Source organism: Capricornis sumatraensis, chromosome X (assembly GCF_032405125.1).
Source record: "Capricornis sumatraensis isolate serow.1 chromosome X, serow.2, whole genome shotgun sequence".
NCBI lineage: Eukaryota > Metazoa > Chordata > Mammalia > Artiodactyla > Bovidae > Capricornis > Capricornis sumatraensis.
The window spans coordinates 107,354,020-107,369,790 of NC_091092.1; the positions used below are offsets into that span (position 1 = coordinate 107,354,020).

At 35.7% G+C, this 15,771-nt stretch overlaps 1 protein-coding gene across 1 annotated transcript in view; it reads right to left on the bottom strand.

Annotated features, from left to right (window-relative positions):
- Window positions 1-15,771, bottom strand: part of CFAP47 (cilia and flagella associated protein 47) — a 504,236-nt gene that overhangs the window by 103,103 nt on the left and 385,362 nt on the right. The window contains exons 55-58 of the mRNA XM_068963234.1: window positions 14,876-14,983; window positions 12,979-13,087; window positions 8,987-9,091; window positions 3,291-3,447 (exon numbers count right to left, since the gene is read on the bottom strand). Of these exons, the coding sequence (XP_068819335.1) occupies window positions 3,291-3,447; window positions 8,987-9,091; window positions 12,979-13,087; window positions 14,876-14,983 (479 nt within the window). The remainder of the gene's footprint in view (window positions 1-3,290; window positions 3,448-8,986; window positions 9,092-12,978; window positions 13,088-14,875; window positions 14,984-15,771) is intronic.

A 15,771-nucleotide genomic window follows, 5' to 3' on the forward strand; every position in this document is an offset into this window, starting at 1 on the left:
AGTAAAAGTCTCTGTCAGCACTAACATTTATAATCATAAACATATTGAACTAGATGTCAGCTGATAATAAGGGGATTTTTGTAACATAGAGTAAAACTGTATACATATTTACCATTTTGCCCATCAATACTACTTGTAGAAATACATCTTAAATATACAAAGATGTTATTTGTATAGCAAAATGCATGGGGCATATTTGTATAGCAAATTATTTGAAATAATGAAAATATTTATGTACTAGAGACTAGTTGTATATAATCAATAGTGTAGCAAAAAAATTACTGAGTACTAAAAGTCATAAAAATCTATGAGAAAGATGTCTATTAACCATTTTATTAGGATTTCAGACATTGGTAAAGTAGCAAGGTGTAAAAGAAATCATACAGTATTCTACCTTTGTGTAAGAGGATGAAACAGAACCAAATGTGTATATATGCATTTATCCAAATATCTCATTTTTGCAGACATAAACACAGTAGGGATAAATCAGAATCAAATGATGATGGCCATCTATACGGTTGATTGAGAAATTGGTAGATGGCTCAATTACAGGAATGGTATTTCTCTAAGTAGAACATTTTATATAGATGAGTTTTGAATAATATATGTTTCACAAATTCAAAAATAAATTTAGAAAGTTTGAAAAAGCAAACCTAAAATTGAATTAAAATTAGAATTTAAGAAATCCTAATTAGAAATTAAGAAACTCATCTTTACATAAATTGACACCAAAACTATACAGAATAAAGAATTAAATACTGTGGCCATTTTATTGGCATATAGTTGCTTGTAGTAAATCTCTTATGATCTTTGTCATATAAGTTAGCTATTCTTATTCTTCTTGTCAGCCATGTTTCTATATGGCCCTTCAATAATTCAGGCCAAATTATGATGCCAAGTCGCCAAGGAATATGAGTACAAGAAGATATGCACATGGCAGCTAGAAAAAAAGAGTCCACAGAAGAAAGGGTGAGAAGTTAGGACAGAGAGATTCCATCATTAAGAAAAGGAAAGGAAGAATCTTTTCATAAAGTAATGAAGAAAGTGGAAGAGAGGAAGATGTTAGAGGTCAGCATCTTCCTTGGTCTCCAGTCTCTTCAGGTTGAAGGATGAAGTGGGAGAACCTTTAAGTCTAAACATTCTCCCGGGATACGGTGAGTTTGCATTAAAGCCTTTTAAATTAATTTTTAAAGAGAAAATACATTTTTAATTATCTAGCTTACTATTTTTTCTTGTCATATAGGAGAAAAAAATTTAGAACAATGAAATAAAATTAATAAATTTTATTTTAATGCTAAAATTTTGATCCAATATGTTTTTATAATACTCATAGTTATACAACGGCCCTCAAAATTCCATTCCCTGGAAAGTTCCATTAATCAGCCTTGTGTATTCCCACACCAAGAACTGTAAGCCTGACAACTGGTACAAAGTTCACAAACACATATTTTCTTGGTGCTTACCTTAATTTATGGTTTCTAATCCCAGCCATATATAATACCTTTTTTTATTTGAATTTTGTCAGCTCTATCTTCTTTTCCCTCCAGGCATTTATTTCAACCCACTGTGCCACTCTTCAGATCTCTTACTATATCTCTTTTCCTCAGCAGATGAAAATATAAACCTAACTGCTCTTAACCCCAAAGTGCCTCTACTACCTACATTTTTATCTACATTCACATTTGTTTTAAGGTACCATCATCTGTTCAAAGGTGGAAACATACTTCCTGTTCAAGGCTCTTCCTTCTACCTCAACCCTGATCCCAGTTCTCTCTGAGCTTTGGCCCATCAGTTAAACCCCACTGGCTTTACATCTTTTTAACATTTGCTCAACCCTGGCTTCTTCCTTCTACTTATACATATGCTTAAGTCTCTTCCGCATTAAAATGCTGACTTCCTTGAGCCTGCAATCAAGTTTTATTAAACAGCATGTCTCTTCTCATTATAGTTGAAGTATCAATAAGGGCATTTTACATGAAATGACATTATGTTCTTAATTTTTCTTAATTACTTCATACTAAGAGCAAGAAGAGATGATCAGGAAAGATGAGAATTCTAACAGGTAAATGACAGTGTTCAGTTTCCACATGAATTAAAAAAAAAAAAAAGTAAATTTGTAAAAAGAAAAAAAAAATAGCAAATATACAATGAGGATAAGATTCAATTTCCCACAATCAGATTGACAGAAGTTAAGGAGAATGAGGATACTCAGGGCTTCCAAGGTTCAAGAAAATATACTGTAATATACTCGTGAAGACAGCATGAATTCCAAGTGTAACCATTCTGTAGAGTAAACTGGTTATTTATATCATAAGCCCTAACATTTGTGTTCCTATTAGCTGTGAAATTGAACTTTATAAAAACGGATCATAGTAGTAGTAGTAGTTTTAGCAGACATGGCAATAATAGTTGCAAAGTTAAAATTATGAATGTCCATTATTAGATTTAAAATGTGTTTCATAAAACGTATAGTATAATGAAAGTGAAAGTAAAGTCGCTCAGTCGTGTCCGACTCTTTGCGACCCCATGGACTGTAGCCTTCCAGACTCCTTTGTCCATGGGATTTTCCAGGCAATAGTACTGGAGTGGATTGCCATTTCCTTCTCCAGGGGATCTTCCCAGCCCAGGGATTGAACCCAGGTCTCTCGAATTGTAGACAGACACTTTACCATCTGAGCTACCAGGCATAATAGTTGATCTTTATTTCAGACTCATATTATTTGGTCATTTAACAAAGTGATCAAGCACTTCACAAAACTGAATTAAAAAAATACATCTTCAAAATGAAATAAAAAGAGGAACAAGCTTGGTAGGAGCCAAAATTTAATCTGATTATGCTATTTATATGGAAAAAAGGCAAAGGAAACAAAATTATAACACTAGAATTTTTTTTTCTGGAACTCTTGCTTTTTTTTGACTTTATTATTATTATTTTTTTATAAAGTTTTGAAGAAGAAGCATTGATATATTTGAGTACTATCATAAAAATTATAAAAATTTACTATTAATAATTTACATGTTTGGGTTTCCAGATAAAATTAGGAGAATTTGACTTGGTACACAGATTCCTAATTTCTGATTCTGGCTCCATCATTTTAGAGCTGTGATTTTGGCCATGATATTGCATTTCTTACACCTTATGTTTTCTCTTTAAAAAATGATGCTGTTGAGCTAATGGATCTCTACAAAGTGTCTACTACCTATAAAATGCTTGGATTCCATGATAGAATAAGTGTGATAGAACAATAATTACAAAATAACATATGTAAAGTAAAAGGAAAACAACTTACCAGTTAGTAAGATATCGATCAAAACATCTTCTTTGGTGGGATTTTGGAAAGGTATAGGAATAGATGCCTGAAGATGAAGGTATGCAGTTACTTTTTGTATTTCGTGAGGCTGGGGGAACAGTCCTATTCCGGAGATGAGGAATATCCATTCTTTAAACTGTTTAAAGATAGACATACATAACATATAAGTCCTAATTACCTATTTTTTATTTGTAACACTTAATAAATATAGAACACATAAAAATTTTGGCAGAGAAAAAAGTATTTTATTAATATTTAGCAAGCATCATTTTATCTTTCCTTCCTTTTCCAAATTCCTTTTGATTTTACTGAAAAAATCAAAGTTTTTACACTGAAAAAAAGGCCAAAGACCAGTATTCAAGTATTAAACATATTTCAATGCATATAGGTTATTGATAACAATACATAAAAGAAATCTTAATGAAAACCATGCATTTCTGTTCAAGGTTTTTTAAAAAATCCATTTGTCTAACAAAATGGGTAATAAACATTGTATGAAGCTTCCAAAACATTAGAATTTCAAATGAATTTTAGGTAGTTAACACATTAAAGAAAGAAGGTGAGGCATAGACTGAAGTCTCATTAAAAAGAAGTGAGTACAACTTGTGTGTGTGTTTGTGTTCTCAGTTGGTCAGTCGTGTCCAACTCTTTGTAAGCCTGCCAGACTTGTCTGTTCATGGCATTTTCCAGGCAAGAATACTGGAGTGGGTTGCCATTTCCTCCTCCAGGGGATCTTCTCGATGAAGGGACTGAACCTGCATCTCCTGCACTGCCAGGTGGATTCTTTATGACTGCGATTGTCATATTACTTATTCCCATTATCTAGTACAGCCTACATTCTCTTATCACATGAAATGAAAGAATGGCTCAAAAATTATGCGAAGGAGACTGAATGTGGCCACTGTTTTCATCCACATTTCATAAACCTCTGTTTGAAAATGCTACCCTTGTATTCATTTAGAATAAAAGTCCCTTAAGACTCTGTTCTGCACTGAACACTTTACTAATGACGAGTGAAGAGGTCATTAAACAAAAACTGACTAACAAGAAACTAAAGAGCCTCTTGATGAAAGTAAAAGAGGAGAGTGAAAAAGTTGGCTTAAAGCTCAACATTCAGAAAACTAAGATCATGGCATCCAGTCCTATCATTTCATGGCAAATCGATGGGGAAACAATGACTGATGTTATTTTTCTGGGCTCCAAAATCACTGCAGATGGTGATTGCAGCCATGAAATTAAAAGACGCTTACTCCCTGGAAGGAAAGTTATGACCAACCTAGACAGCATATTAAAAATCAGAGACATTACTTTGCCAACAAAGGTCCGTCTAGTCAAGGCTATGGTTTTTCCAGTGGTCATGTATGGATGTGAGAGTTGGACTGTGAAGAAAGCTGAGCGTCGAAGAATTGATGCTTTTGAACTGTGGTGCTGGAGAAGACTCTTGAGAGTCCCTTGGACTGTAAGGAGATCCAACCAATCCATCCTAAAGATCAGTCCTTGGAAGGACCAGTGCTGAAGCTGAAACTCCAATACTTTGGCCACCTGATGCAAAGAGCTGATTCACTGGAAAAGACCCTGATGCTGGGAAAGATTGAGGGCATGAGGAGAAGGAGACAACAGAGGATGAGATGGCTGGATGGCATCACCGACTCCATGGACATGGGTTTGGGTGGACTCTGGGAGTTGGTGATGTACAGGGAGGCCTGGTATGCTGCGGTTCATGGGGTCGCAAAGAGTGGGACATGACTGAGTGACTGAACTGAAACTGACTAACAATGTCCTAGTTTATCACCTCTAAAACTACAGAGACGTTTTCAAGCTTAAGTTCCAATAAAAAGAGGGAAACTTACTTTATGATTCTTTCCAAGTAGGATGGGTGGTGACAGCAAATCCATAAAATGCTGTCTTAGTAGTGAGGATTAAAAGCACGTTTTATCTGCATATGTCTTCAAGTGCCTACATTACTTTTATTCAGAGAATCTATGAGCATAGGTTCACTGTATTTTCACTTATGATGCCTGAGCTTGATCATACACAACTGATTGACTGGAATCAAGTATCAGGGTTCAATTACATTAACAACTGTTTTATGTAAATTATTTCTTGGCTATTTTATAAAACAAATCATGGATGACAGAAATTGGCTTATGTTAAACAACTGGAAATGAGCTAAAATTACAAAAACAGAAGATCATGTTTTCTTGTTTCACCAAGTCGTCTAGAATACTGGAGCTTTTAAGTTAAACCACGTCCCACCATTTTTGGACATTAATCACTAACAATCACCCTAGCATTGGTTAAATTATCAACCTAGGTTCACAGAGAGAAATTAAAAAGTACCCAAGCAAATGTGTGCATTAAAAAATATAACATTTTTAGTTCATCTTTTATCTAAAACTTCATTGAAAGGAGACACAGTAGAACAAAGATTCAATTCCAATGTTTCTGAAAAATGAAACAAATGTAGGTAAAGGACAGTAGATCTGGCTCACACACTGAGTAGAGCTCATGGGCATCTGAGCTTGCTAAGAATCAAGAGAGTTTTCCATAGACACAGGCTGCAAGGACCACAGACTCATACTGGGTAATAATATCACTTTGATTTAATCTTTTTTCCTTCATTTCCACTATTCTGACCTTTAGATGCAGGAAGTCACACAATCAAGTATAAATAAGTAATGGAAACTATTTGAAAATAAAAATGAAATGACTGAAAACCAAGAGAAAAATCTCAGAACATAATGTTTGATATCAAAGAAAAGGCCTGTTTATCATATTTGCTGCTTACTATTGTTCCTCTTATCTTGTCATGCAGTAACACAATCTCTTTGAAACACTCTGGAAGCATATTTTGAGTTTATGATATTCACAGTTGTGATGCCCTAACCAAATTAATCTCAAGATTCAAAATCTACACAAACTACCTTAGCCTAAAGTTAGATTTTTTTTTAATAATGCAGAGTTCTTCACATGGATCCAAACTGGAAACAAATGAAATAAATTATAATCCATGGGCATTTCCTTAAGTTCAGCAAAGAACCATTTTCAGAAATAGTTACAAGCACTAACAGAACAGATTTTTGATTAATCAGCTATTTAGTTGTGTGTGTTAATTCAAATATATTCATCAGTGAAATCAAGAGAGGAACAGAAATCTATGTAAGTTTTTCCCTAGTTGTTAATGTAATTGCAAACTCACAGACTTAGAAAAGTAAGCCTAAAATTTTATTTTTAAAACATTTTATTTTTATGCCTACACATTCATCATATATATTGCATTTTCAGAAAGTTCGTTCAATCAATACTTTAGGATGAAACAGTTTTGCCTGAAAAAATTGTCAATGAGTGTTAGTTGCTCAGTCGTGTCTGACTCTGCAACCCCACGGACTGTAGTCTGCCAGGCCCCTCTGTTCATGGAATTCTCCAGACAAGAATACTGGAGTGGGTTGTCATTTCCTCCTCCAGGGGATCTTCCTGACTCAAGCATTGAACCTGGGTCTCCTGTATTACAGGCAGATTCTTTACCATCTGAGCTAACAGGGAAGCCTCAAAATGTCAACTAGATGAATTAAGAGGAAGCCCTCAGTGATTCAGAGATGAAAAAGGACAAAAAAAGTAAATAAATAAAGGCAAAAAAAATTAAAAGAAAAGGCAGGAAAAATCACAAGGGTTAGGGTAATACATTGAAAAGGTTGACGTGGTCTGGACTTTAGGTAAAAGGATGACATTGATTTAAGTCTCAGTTCAGTGCAGTCGCTCAGTTGTGTCAGACTCTTTGCGACCCCATGGACTGCAGCACGCCAGGCCTCCTTGCACATCATCAACAAGTTTGGGTTTACTCAAACTCATGTCCATTGAGTCAGTGATGCCATCCAACCATGTCATCCTCTGTTGTCTCCTTCTCCTTCCACCTTCAATCTCTCCCAGCATCAGGGTCTTTTCAAATCAGTCAGTTAGATTTAAGTCTAACCAGAGATGAAACCTTGGAGATTTGCTACAGCTTGGAAGGAGAGGCTGAGAATAACTGAAAGCAAGGCCCTGTGTTAAAGTGATTGACAAAAAGATTTGAGTTGATTACTTACTTGTTTGAGTTCTTTTCTGTCTGATAAAGAATTGTGAGTTTGACCTCTAGGCTAGGATTTTCTAAAGCTATCAAGATGAATAACTCATCATTGCCCTGCTGATGTGCCAGACTACCTTGAGTAGATATAAGTTCCACCAGAAATGCAAGCAACTAAGTTATCTCCAAGAATGAAGATGAAAGGGCTGACGCTGCTATGAAGCAATGAGCTAAAAGATAAGCCATGTTAAGATTATTTCTGTGAAAGAAAACATCTCTACTACACCTTCCATTCTGTATAAGAAAGATTACTGTTTATTTTCTTTAATATTTTTGACTCAACGGGACTTCCCTGGCAGTCCAGTGGTTAAGACTCCATGCTCCCAATGCAGAGGGCATGGGTTTGATCCCTGGTTGGGTAACTAAGATCCTGTATGGTGCCCAGAAAAAAAAAAATTATGAAAAAAAAATATATATTTACATGTATATATATATTTTTGAGAGTCAAGCATAATCCATTGTATTGCTTCAGGTCATGTAGTAGTCAGTAATCGTATAAACAATTTAATAGCCTCAAAAACTTTTTTCTAAATTACACATTTTTGGGGGAAAAGAAGGCGCTTGGGCTTCCCTTGTGGCTCAGCTGGTAAAGAATTCACCTGTAATGCGGGAGACCTGGATTTCCCTGGAGAAGGGAAAGGCTACCCACTCCAGTATTCTGGCCTGGAGAATTCCATGGACTGTATAGTCCATGGGGTCACAAAGAGTCGGACATGACTGAGTGACTTTCCCTTTCACTTTCTTTTGAGTTACATATTAGCCTTTCACTGACATGGGGACCTCTGTATTATATCTGATTTCACTCCCTCCCAGATTACAGGATTTTCTAAGCTCCTTGGATATAAAGCAAACCCTTCCACTTACTTTACTCCCCCATCAACACTTGAAGAAGTAAAAAATAATAATAAACATACAAATAATGTAAAATTCTTACTGGCAGTAACAGTTATGACTTGGCAGTGTGCCTGTAGCTATAAAAATAGTTATGAAGATGGGCTGAAGCAAGAAGTCCTAGGTTCAACCACCTACTGATCCATAAAATGGGGTTGACCATATTTTTACCATAAGGACTCTGGTGACAATTAATTGAAATAATTCTTAGAATGGTATGTAACAAGTTAAGAAATGATTAAAAAATAAACTACTATTTTTAAAAATTATTATTATTCAGATGAAAATAGAGTGGGAAAAAACATACTACTTGCAAGATTAGATTTCATACAATTTTATATTTAAGTTCATGAAAACTTGAGTAATAAAATCCAAGTCAGAAAATTAACATAAATGCTAGCAATTTGGCATTTACATTAAAGTACCTACATTTTAAATCTGGGTTTATATTCTCTTTCATTCAAGTGATCTAAAAATTTAAAGATGCCTTCTTAAATGCCTGTGCATACATAATGTATACTATATTTTCAAAAGTTCATTTAAATAATAATTTACAGTAAAGTTGTTTTGCTTGCAAAGATGTCAAATGGATAAATTAGATTTACATATTTATTAACTTTAAAATTTAATTAACCTGTCTTGGTCTAAGAATAATCTATCATACCTGAGCACAGTGAAAGATGACAGAAGTCTGATGACTAGCTCTTCCAAGAGCAGAAGGACGAAAGTGAATAGGTATGTCTCTGGCTGAGTTAGGAGGTATGATCAGCTGTGTGAATTAAGAAACAAGAAAGGAAACAAAAATCAATACTTTTGCTTGAGTTGGCATCTTTGTGTGCTAGATATATGCCAGGTAGATGCTTGTGTGATTAACATGTTGCCTTGAACACATTAACCATTTTCAGCATGGTTCCTTGGCAAATATTAGTAAAATATCCCAAGATACTAAACAGTGTTCAGTAATGCATACACCATGTTCTTCCCCAAGATAATAACTACATTGATCTGTAAAAGGAAATCAGGATTAAGCTTTTAAGCTGAGTTGGAATCCCCAATAATGGAAATGTGCATTTTATTTAAAAACCCATAGCTTATTGTCCATTTCAAGAACCATGTCGAACCACTGGGAATCTAACTTGTAGCCTTGGCGAGGTCAAAAGAAATGAACTCAGTCTAAATACAGAGGTAAGATATTCTTCTCTAGTGCACAATGAAGTATCTTCTTTGTCCTATCACATAGACCCTCAAGTGTGACCTACTGGAATAACTTGAGTCTGAATTGTATTAGTATGAGTTACTGCTTCAGAGATTGTAAAAGAAGTTAAAAATTCTATCATAAGAGAATAAGGACTTGAAGATCTTAAGTAATCAAAAAACTACACTGTGAATAATGTAACAAACATTTACTATCAACACTTATAGAATGGCTGAATGAATGTTATATGTTAGAAAAGTAAGTAAATTATTTTTTCACTAATATAGTTTGCCAGATAACTTTTGAAAAAGGAAACATGCAGGTTATCAATGTCTTTCAATTCTCATAGGATATAGCATTCACTGTTCAATGAACTCTGAGAATAACCATGAACAAACATACAAACTTACTTTTAGAACAGAGTTAATTTATTGCTGTCGTTCAGTTGTTAAGTCATGTCGGATTCTTTGCGACTGCATGAACTGCAGCATGCCAGACTTCCCTGTTCTTCACTTCTCCCAGAGTTTGCTCAGATTCATGCACACTGAGTTGGTGCTGCTATCTAACCATCTCATTCTCTGCCACCCTCTTCTCCTTTTGCCCTCAATCAGGGTCTTTTGCCCAGCATCAGGGTCTTTCCCAATGAGTTGGCTCTTCACATCAAGTGGCCAAAGTACTGCAGATTCAGCATCAGTCCTTCCAATGAATATTCAGGGTTGATTTCCTTTAGGATGGACTGGTTTGATCTCCTTAGTGTCTCAAGAGTCTTCTCCAGCATCATAATTCAAAAGCATCAATTCTTTGGCACTCAGCCTTCTTTATGGGCCAACTCTCACATCCACACATGACTACTGGAAAAACCACGGCATTGACTAGACAGACCTTTGTCAGAAAAGTGATGTCTTTGTGTTTTAATACACTATTAAGGGCTACCCTGGTAGCTCAGTTGGTAAAGAATCTGCCTGCAATGCAGGAAACCCTGGTTCGACTCCTAGGTGGGGAAGATCCGCTGGAGAAGGGATAGGCTATTCATTCCAGTATTCTTGGTCTTCAATGTGGCTCAGCTGCTAAAGAATCTACCTGCAATGAGGGAGACCTGGGTTTGATTCCTGGGTTGGGAGGATCCCCTGGAGAAGGGAACAGCTACCCACTCCAGTATTCTGGCCTGGAGAATTCTGGAGAATTCCATGGGGTTGCAAACAGTCGGACATGACTGAGTGACTTTCACTTTCACTTTTCTGATTTGTCATAGCTCTCCTTCCAAGGAGCAAGCATCTTTTAATTTCATGGCTGCATGAATTAACAGAGCTAATTACTTCCTTATTATATATATGTGTGGTTTATCTACAGCAATTTTTATTTTAAATTTCAGGCTGGATCTTCCTCTGATATTTCAAATGTGTTGATGCTATCAGTTAATGCACATTTAAGGAGTTTAATTTCAGAATCAAATTGAGTAAAAAAAATTAGAAAAGTTGCATTTTACATGTTCTTTCAATTTAGCAAATGTGACAAAAGGATTTCTCTCCCTCCTCCCTATATATACATAAAAGAAATCATCAATTTCATTGTAAAAGTATATAATACTACATTAATTGAGATTTTAAACTCTAGTTCTACCACTTACTAATCATGTAGTTTAAATACTTTGACCTCTCTGGCCTCAAATTCCATTTGTATATGTCAGAGGCAAGTGGTGAAAATTGAGGTTGTGTATACAACAAACCAATAACTCAATTCCTTTATTTCCACAGAAAATTTATTGAAAAATTCATCTCCCCTGGTTTCAAGGAAAAGATAAACACTATTGGATAGAATTTAACTGTAGCAAACCCACTTGTTTAGTGTAATGGGATACATATATACATAATATGCTAAATATAGCAGCTTTCTGACGCTTAAAAACATTTCATTATAAGCAAAAACATTTTATTACAAGTGTCACTAGGAAAACCAATTCCAATCTTTGAGTTTACACTAGATTCTAGTTCAAGAGGGAAAGATATTCTTCCAACAGTTAGGTAAAATGAAATTTGGACCAGATACTAGATGATGGAGACTAAAATGCTCTTAAGAAATATAATCTGAAGTATTTACTGTTAAAATAGTAGCTACAATTTACTTTTAAATTGAATAGCAAGAAATGTGAGAGAGAAAAGAGAGGGAAAAATTAAATTGTTAATATAAGAACTAAGATAGAAGGTGTAAGTCTGTGCACTGTATTATTCTACTGCATCTTTTTGATATTTTTCATAATATATAGATGGAAGAAAGTAAGTTTTTAATGTAATCATTTCACTTGATAATCTGTTTAAATAGTGAAGCATTTATGGATAATCATCAATATTTAAAAATCCTCACCTATGTAAACGTGAATATTATACAACAATAACAGGAATAAAATCATACATATATATCTATATATGTATATAAAGTTATATATATATTATAAGGACTTCCCTGGTGGCTCAGATGGTAAAGCATCTGTCTACAATGCGGGAGACCCGGGTTCAATCCCTGGGTTGGGAAGATCCCCTGGAGAAGGAAATGGCAATCCACTCCAGTACTATTGCCTGGAAAACCCCATGGACAGAGGAGCCTTGTAGGCTACAGTCCATGGGGTCGCAAAGAGTCGGACACGACTGCGTAACTTCACTCACTCACTCACTCATACAGATATATAATATACTTTCTATTTATTATCATTACCATTAATCTGTGCTATTGATTCTATAACATATAATACTTTAATCATCTGTAGATTTATTTTTGAGTTATTTCCTAATATTAAGAGTCTTATCAGGAACCAAGGATGAGAAAATGAAGCAGAGAAAGGAGAGGGAAGGAAAGCTGTCAGCACTGTCTGTGGGGAGGGAGCGGTGGGTAGGAACTAAGGAAAAGCTAAAAAGAACTGCCCCCCTAGGATTTATATAGACTAATCATAGTCAAAATCATATCAGTAAAATTCTGGTGGGGACCCTAATAGCTGGGGAGACTGTGCATGAGTGCCATAAGTGGAGGCAGGATGTGTATGGGAAATCTCTGTACCTTCTGTCTAATTTTGCTGTGGACCTAACCTTCTCCAAAAAATCAAGTTTCTTTAAAAAGAAGAAAGAAAAAAGAGGAAAAAAAAAAGAGCACTCTAATTAAAATCAAGGGAAAAGAAAGTCATATTACTAGGTAACTATCGATAAAACTGGTTACCAAAATGGTCAGAAATAAAGCACAACCAATTTATTTAGAGATCAGTGAAAATGAGCATGAATCTAGCTTATACATTATAATTTCAAAAATTTATATGAACATGATACTGATTTTCTTGATAAATTAAAATTGGTGATATGTTATATTAAAAAAAACAGCATCTGAAATTCAATTACTAATGCCCCATGGTATGCAAAAATCAGAACTGCAAAATGTTCTAGTAGTCACAGATCACTCAGCTTTCTGAATATACTTACTGGTAATCTCTTAATCTCCAGGACAAAATTTTCAGTATTACTGTTTGTTGCATGCAACTCTAAGGTTTCATGTGTAGGATTATCTAAAGAAATCATCTCAGTGGCAACCCTGGAAGGAAAAACAAAGCTAGTGAACTTGTTCATAAAATGTTCAATGATAATTTCACACACTCAATGACTATTATGGGTTGAAATGCATCCCTCTAAAAGATCAAATTCTAACACCCAAATTCTGAGATGTGATTTATGCTCCAAAGTTCTCCAAAGAATCAGACAGTGTCTGGGATTTCACCTGCAATCACTGCCTTGCTTAGCTTCTTCCCTTTGCTTATTCTGTTTTCCCCATCCTCTTAGTAATATTTCTTACTGGGAACACACCTCCTTAATAAGTCACTTGCAGTGATGTTTTGGCTCAACATGTGGCACTGAGAGAATTTTGGTATGCTTACAGAGAGACATTAACTAGAAGGTACTGATTTGCCCACAGGTACACACACTCTTTAAAAGCAGGAATTGTGACTTGAAAACTAAGATCATGGCATCTGGTCCCATCACTTCATGGGAAATAGATGGGGAAACAGTGGAAACAGTGTCAGACTTTATTTTTGGGGGCTCCAAAATCACTGCAGATGGTGACTGCAGCCATGAAATTAAAAGACGCTTACTCCTTGGAAGGAAAGTTATGACCAACCTAGATAGCACGTTAAAAAGCAGAGATATTACTTTGCCAACAAAGGTCCATCTAGTCAAGGCTATGGTTTTTCCAGTGGTCATGTATGGATGTGAGAGTTGGACTGGGAAGAAAGCTGAGTACCAAAGAATTGATGCTTTTGAACTGTGGTGCTGGAGAAGACTCTTGAGAGTCCCTTGGACTGCAAGGAGATCCAACCAGTCCATCCTAAAGGAGACCAGTCCTGGGTGTTCATTGGAAGGACTGATGCTGAAGCTGAAACTCCAATACTTTGGCCACCTCACGCGAAGAGTTGACTCATTGGAAAAGACTCTGATGCTGGGAGGGATTAGGGGCAGGAGGAGAAGGGGACGACAGAGGATGAGATGGCTGGATGACATCACCGACTCGATGCACATGAGTTTGAGTGAACTCCGGGAGTTGGTGATGGGACAGGGAGGCCTGGCGTGCTGAGATTCATGGGGTCACAAAGAGTCAGAAATAACTGAGACTGAACTGAACTGAACTACCCTTAAGTATCAGCACTAAACTTGACGTCAGACATGTAATAGGAACTCAGTCCCCTAAATATAAATGGTCATATTTCTAGGGCGTATGGTATTAACCAAATGATCGAGTATTCTCAGTTGCCCATTGTTTACCCTCTTACTTTGCCTTGAGCAAAACTCGAGTCAGCCTTCTATCTTTTCGATAGGCCACTGAACTCTGCTTGTCTCCAAGTCTGAGCAAGCACCAAAGAGGTGGAATCTGTCTCCCTTCTGAGATTCTCCTGGGAATTAACTGACCACAGAAAAACCCTTTTTCCCATCAGTCCCTACCAGTCATTTCCCCTTCCTTGTCTAGCTTTCCCTCCAAAGATTCTGGTTATCTTTGCTTGTTCCTCCTTTAGCCTGTAAAAGAAAAAAGCTTGTTCTGTTTGATACTGAGTAGCTTGTAGATTTCTGAGAGGGAAGTATTCTCTGAACTGCAACAGTCCCCTGACAACTATTTTAACAGTTCCTTTTCCTCCCTTGCAATAATCACTTTGAACAAAAGCGTCTCCTTCCTAAGTCCTGACATGTTTTTCTTTTCACATAAGTTTTCCACAGGATAGTTTAAGTAGCAAACTTCCCTAGAGAAGAAAAACAATTACTAAAACAAAATATGTGTTTGTCCTATTTAAAAAAAGTAACTGCAGTATAACAATATCTATTAAAAAGAACTTACTTTCCAAGGTCACAATATATTTCTTTCATTATGGTTGGTTCTGGAATGTCGGTAGTTATTTTCAGTGAATACCAAAACTCTAGACCCAAATCAGGCTGAAAAACAATGCTGGTGGAAAGAAAAATAAAAAAAAAATCTTGTCAGCAGATCTAGTTTGTATGCAAAATAAATTTGGCAGAGAAAATAAATCGCAAATAGGTGGTTCCAAATATAACATTTGACAATCATTCTGTGACACATTCTACTCTTGTTTTAGGTTTTTTTTTTTTTTTTCATTTTTGGTGAGAAAATCACTTCTTATTCAAGAAAAAGTATTATCATGAATATCTGTCTAATAAATGCCTGTTGAATCAATGTAAAATGCTTAAACATAGGTAATTCGATTATCTTACAGTAGCTAGAACAAGTAGAGTCCTGTGTTTGAACTGTGATTAAATCAGATGTAGTTGATTTTCACGTGAAGACTATCAAGTGACATGCAGCTCTGGAAAGCTGCCTTTATCATCAGCATGTGCTTTCCTTTGGGGAGACAAAGAGCATGTGACAGTCTAAAAATAAAACTGGGCTGGTATTCCAGCTCTATCATCTTTTATCTGTACAGCCTTGAACAAGTCACCTAACTTGCTGAACTTCAATTTCACCATTTATAAAATGAGAACATTCATTCCTACCTCTTATGGTTACTCTGGGAATTTTAGGTGTGTATGTATGTAAAATATATGCTCTAGCAATGATAACAGAGAGAGCAAGCAGTAATTATCAGACCAAAGTATGCCTTTTAAATGACAGTTTAGCTGACTAACTCCAAGATTCAGTCTGTGCTCACAAAGCCTCTACAGTCACACTGGGGAGAGGAGACGGGCCCACATTTCTAATGATAATCTAGCAAAATAGAG